The sequence below is a fragment of the Schistosoma haematobium genome, chromosome 3 (assembly GCF_000699445.3).
Source record: "Schistosoma haematobium chromosome 3, whole genome shotgun sequence".
NCBI classification, from domain to species: domain Eukaryota; kingdom Metazoa; phylum Platyhelminthes; class Trematoda; order Strigeidida; family Schistosomatidae; genus Schistosoma; species Schistosoma haematobium.
Window position 1 is genome coordinate 34,216,431 of NC_067198.1, and position 5,482 is coordinate 34,221,912.

Consider the following 5,482-nt stretch of genomic DNA (forward strand, 5'->3'; position numbering starts at 1 on the left):
ATAATAACGAATTTTAGCTAAGGACTTCCCATGTACGTGAAAGAATCCATGTATTCAAGAGTTTCTCCATCAAGTGTGTTTGTGTTACTGATCTCTGTGTTGTATTTGAGGATGTTGCTCTTTCCTCTGACTATATTGAGGCCCACTGATGCGGAGGCTGCTGCTCCACTATTTGTTTTCATCTGCGTTTTTGATTTGTATATGATAGAAGAGCCAAGTCATTTGCGAAGTCCAAACCATCTAATTGATTCTGAGCTGTCAATTGTATTCCGTGCTATCCCTCTGATGTCGAGGTCCTCATAATCCATTCGACCACCAGAAGAAAGCGGAAGAGGGAGAGTAGACAGCCTTGTCTGTTTTAATTTAACAATTACAAATTAAAAAAGGAAAACATTAACCAGGAAAAACAACTGAAATTTTTTTTCATCCTTGTCTTAATCTATACATCATGCTGTTTAGTTTACATAAAAATGTAAACAGCAATTGATTCATTGAATAAGTTGAATATCAATGATGTTGTTTGGTAATGATAACTGCGAGATGCAATCATGCATATAGTTCACTTGTTTTATTAACTAACCTACACTGTTCGGTCACTAAAATGAAATTAAAACTTTATCGACTAAAATACTCAGTTACCCATGAATGAAATGTATAACAGGAAACAGTCTCCAGTAACATTATACACAAAATGGTATACGATGTTGTTGGGGACGATAGATCCCCAAACTCATATTTTAAATTTTATCTTACCGATCATCTTATCGATTAAATGTTAGATATTTTTATTGGGGTCAATTGATGAACTATCGATTAAATGCGCAAATAGGTCAGTTGATGAACTATCGATTAAATGCGCAAATAGGTCAATTAATGAACTCATTGATTAATGTTTAAAAATTTTCTATGACAATATCGATTGTAAATAGTTGTATAAATACGCTTGACTTGTATGCTTGATCAGATCTGCCTGCCTGACTTGGTATCTGCTGTTGCTTGAAGAATACACTTTCTACGCCTTACCAAGACTTCTTGATCGAGTTAGCTGAGTCGAAGACAACGAACCAGAATAGTCTATTGAGTCTCTGAATCCTGAGCCTTCGTTCCGTTCCGAATAAGTCGAATCAGTAGTATCCTCAAGGTTAACGAACCTAACAATTTGGCGACGGTGGTTTTGGAAACATGGATCCTTCAAAACTTGAATTATTACTCGAGCAGCAGATGAAACTTATTCAGATGTTAGCAGATGCAAAGCTTACGTCTAGTACTCAACCAAGCAGTTCTAATCCTACTGCTACTGCACCATCAATTGATGGTATCGCTAACAGTATCTCCGAGTTTCATTACGATCCAGAATCCAATGTCACGTTTGATATGTGGTTTCGACGTTACGAAGACTTATTCAAATTCGACTTTGCTAATCAGGATGATGCTTGGAAGGTCCGCTTGCTGCTTCGAAAGTTGGGTCCTAATGAACTAGACAGGTATTGCAACCTAATTCTGCCTCTAAACCCACGCGATTGCTCATTCTCGGACACTGTCCAGTCATTGAGCCAACAATTCGGAGACAACTCCTCACTATTCAATGCGCGTTATCGATGTCTGAAGCTCACTATGAACGAAGATGCTGATTTTCTCACACATGTGGGTATCGTTAACCGAGAATGTGAACGCTTCCGGTTGAAGTCGCTTACAGAAGACCAATTTAAAGCACTCATTCTCATCTGCAGCCTTCAATCACAGAAGTTCAGTGAAATTAGAACACGTTTGCTAAGTCGATTGGACCAAGACCCAAAACTAACTCTTAATGATATTGCAAACGAATATCAACGCCTAATCAATCTACAGCGTGATACTACAATGGTCCAGCGTGGTGGTTCAGATCGTACCGAAGTTCATGTAGTCCAACAACCACGCAACTCGCATAAATATGCCCCAGCGACATCTAGTTCAAGTCAAAAGACAAAAGCAAATCCTCCTGCCCCATGCTGGCACTGCGGTGCATGGCATTTTGTTCGATACTGTCCATATAAGCAACATCGGTGCAGGAAATGTAACACGGTGGGTCATAAAGATGGTTTTTGTCGAAAAAAGAAGCCAAGCAACTCCAAAGGTACCAGGAAGCCTACGCCTAGATCCAACACGAATTCGTTGAGTCTAATAGCAAGCTGTGAAAACTCAACCCCAGTTGAGAGGAAATTTATTACCCTTAATATTAATGGGCACCCGTTTAGATTGCAAATAGACACTGCATCTGATGTAACAATTCTCTCACGAAAATATTGGATCAGAATGGGAAGACCACGCCTGGTGCCAACAACACAAAAACCGCGAACCGCATGTGGTAATTACCTACGTTTGTTGGGACAACTAGATTGTAAAGTGTCTTTTCACGATTCGACGTTTACCGGTGTATGTTACATTACACCATCTGATCTTAATCTACTTGGATTAGACTGGTTTGACCAGTTATCTTTAGCTGACGTTCCTTTAAGCACCGTATGCCAAATGATGAAACAATCTCATGAAGCTGAAGCATATTCGAAGGAACTACTGACGGAGTTGTCAACCAGCGAACACCATACGGCCGGCGAAGATGCAGTTAGTGCCTCCCTAATGACAGAGGACCGCGCGCACTGCTACCTGACAACTGCTATTCGTGCTTTGCCAGTCTCAGCAGCTGAAATACAATCTGCATCCAAGAACAACTCCATCATAAAGAGAGCGATGAAATACGTCACTAATGGCTGGCCGCCGACTGGACTCGATGGTGACTTGAAACAGCTTTACCACCGTCGGGACTCATTATGCATCGTAAACGAATGTTTGATGTTTGGAGATAGAGTAGTGGTGCCCGAATCCCTAAGATCAAAGGTGCTAAAGCAATTCTACACTGGTCATCCTGGTATAAAACGAATGAAATCCATCGCCAGAAGCTATGCTTATTGGCCCCTCATGGACCAACATATCGTGGATTTAGTAAGCAAGTGCACACAATGTCAGCAAGCAGCTAAGTGTAACGCGAAAATACTACCAGTCTCATGGCCACAGCCTGAGTATCCCTGGTCCAGGATACATGTCGATTTCGCAGGCCCAATTAATGGAATCACCTATCTAGTCGTTGTTGACGCCTTTTCGAAATGGCCAGAAATCGTCCCCGTCATGCCACCAACGACAACCCAAACGATGTAACTGTTGACAGAGATGTTCTCTCGCAATGGGTTACCGGATATAATCGTTTCCGACAACGGTTCGCAATTCACCTCAAGCCAATTTCAAGAATTTTGCAAACGCCTATCGATCAAGCATTTCCGCTCTCCACCTTACCACCCACAGTCAAATGGACAAGCAGAAAGATTTGTGGATACATTCAAGAGAGCTCTAATGAAGTCGAAAGGGGAGGGGACGCCAGTAGAAACACTGCAGAATTTCTTGTTTGTTTACCGAACAACACCTAGTGATATGCTACCACAGCAGAAGTCCCCGGCAGAGATCCTGATGGGAAGGAAATTGAGGACGATCCACAGTCTCATGTGCCCAAGAACCACACCACCACCATCTCAGACCAAATCTCAGAAGCTTCCAGCGTACGAGGTTGGATGCCCTGTGTTCGCTCGAGACTACAGAGCAAATCATGGTCCTTGGATCGAAGCACGTGTGGTTGGAAGACTAGGCCAAGTTATGTACAAGGTAAAGGTGGGAAGAGACACATGGACTAGACACCGAAATCAACTACGTAAGCGGATAGCCCCAGACCACCCATCAACAGGAGTAAATCTTCCCCTCGATATCTTGCTTGATACTTTCAACTTACCGACAACCCTACCACAAGAAAAACTTCAACAACGAGCTGAAACACGTCCCAGACGATGGCCTATAAGAGAACGGCGAGCTACAGTCAAGATGCAGGTTGACCCCAGGAAAGCCCGCTATTAAAAAGGGGAGGAGTGTTGAGGACGATAGATCCCCAAACTCATATTTTAAATTTTATCTTACCGATCATCTTATCGATTAAATGTTAGATATTTTTATTGGGGTCAATTGATGAACTATCGATTAAATGCGCAAATAGGTCAGTTGATGAACTATCGATTAAATGCGCAAATAGGTCAATTAATGAACTCATTGATTAATGTTTAAAAATTTTCTATGACAATATCGATTGTAAATAGTTGTATAAATACGCTTGACTTGTATGCTTGATCAGATCTGCCTGCCTGACTTGGTATCTGCTGTTGCTTGAAGAATACACTTTCTACGCCTTACCAAGACTTCTTGATCGAGTTAGCTGAGTCGAAGACAACGAACCAGAATAGTCTATTGAGTCTCTGAATCCTGAGCCTTCGTTCCGTTCCGAATAAGTCGAATCAGTAGTATCCTCAAGGTTAACGAACCTAACAGATTTAAAATAGCTTGTTAATATATCAATAATTATAGTTTGTCTCTCATTGTAAATACTGAAGTTAAGATATTTCTGGATTCGTGATAAAATCATAAATAATTTTATGAAAAATGCAACGTATTTTAAATATTGTGATTGACCAATTACAAGCTCTTTAAATATTGCCCTTAGATGCCGTGGTACGGTCAAGTGTAGGAAGAGTCAACTCTCCCTCATATGGTCGCGCGTATATAGCCACTGACAGGGAAGTCCTACTCACTTCATTCTCGTGGCGGGGTGTTGTTCAAGAAATTGAGAAAACGAAAATCGGATGATCTGCACTTTCGTCGGGTTAGTGGATATGAGGATCCACGTAGGGTTGTTGGAAAATCCTGATTCCAAACGAATGGTGCACATGGGTTCCAGGATCGTGTGGGAACGAACAAATGGCGTATGGAGCAATCGTTGGTCACCGGTTAGCATGGACTTCATTTCGTGACGTTGCTCCACTGCCTTGTGAATCAGACCTTTAGGCCGAAGTCTCCGTGTGTGACCTCCTAAGAAAATTACCTGTTTCGGTTTGGACATCCAGTTAGTATCACTGCCCACACACAAATCAAGTGACTTGTGTGTCAAATATGTATTCGTTGCCGCTTTGTACCATTATTCATGTGTTCAAATAAAAAAATGAATAAATGTGTAAATATTATGTATTCGGAAACTCAAATGTGTTGGAGCATCGTTATCCAAAGTGCTTTTAGTCAAGTGTATTATTATTATATGAATGAAAAACATGCCCGAATGAACAAAAGAGGACAACTTATTATGTTACTGGTAAAATTTGTATCAGTACGATCGCGCATTTTGACTGTATTTGTATTTATCTAGTATTATTTCGGAATAATGATGCTACAATTTGTTACTACTGGTCACTATTTGTTAGGTGTGGTCGTCATTAATTTGTTATATCGGAATCGCCTAATATTTAAACTTGTAAAAGGAAGAACCACTGCGATTCCCACGACACGAAAGTAAGAACACAAAGTCTGGTATAAGTGAAGATTTACTAACCCCAAAATATAACGACGACCCTAGTCGAAA

The 5,482-nt window shown here is 40.9% G+C and overlaps 1 protein-coding gene across 1 annotated transcript; it reads left to right on the forward strand.

Moving 5' to 3' along the window:
* Positions 1-758: 758 nt before the first annotated feature.
* On the forward strand, positions 759-5,099 carry MS3_00000116 (uncharacterized protein). Its single transcript, XM_051208015.1, has one exon. The coding sequence runs from the start codon at positions 1,183-1,185 to the stop codon at positions 3,190-3,192; it is 2,010 nt and encodes a 669-aa protein (XP_051069694.1). The 5' UTR covers positions 759-1,182; the 3' UTR covers positions 3,193-5,099.
* Positions 5,100-5,482: the final 383 nt, after the last annotated feature.

What these genes read in the sequence shown, in the direction of transcription:
- MS3_00000116 (XM_051208015.1), top strand. Translation starts at nt 1,183, where the DNA reads ATGGATCCTTCAAAACTTGAATTATTACTCGAGCAGCAGATGAAACTT.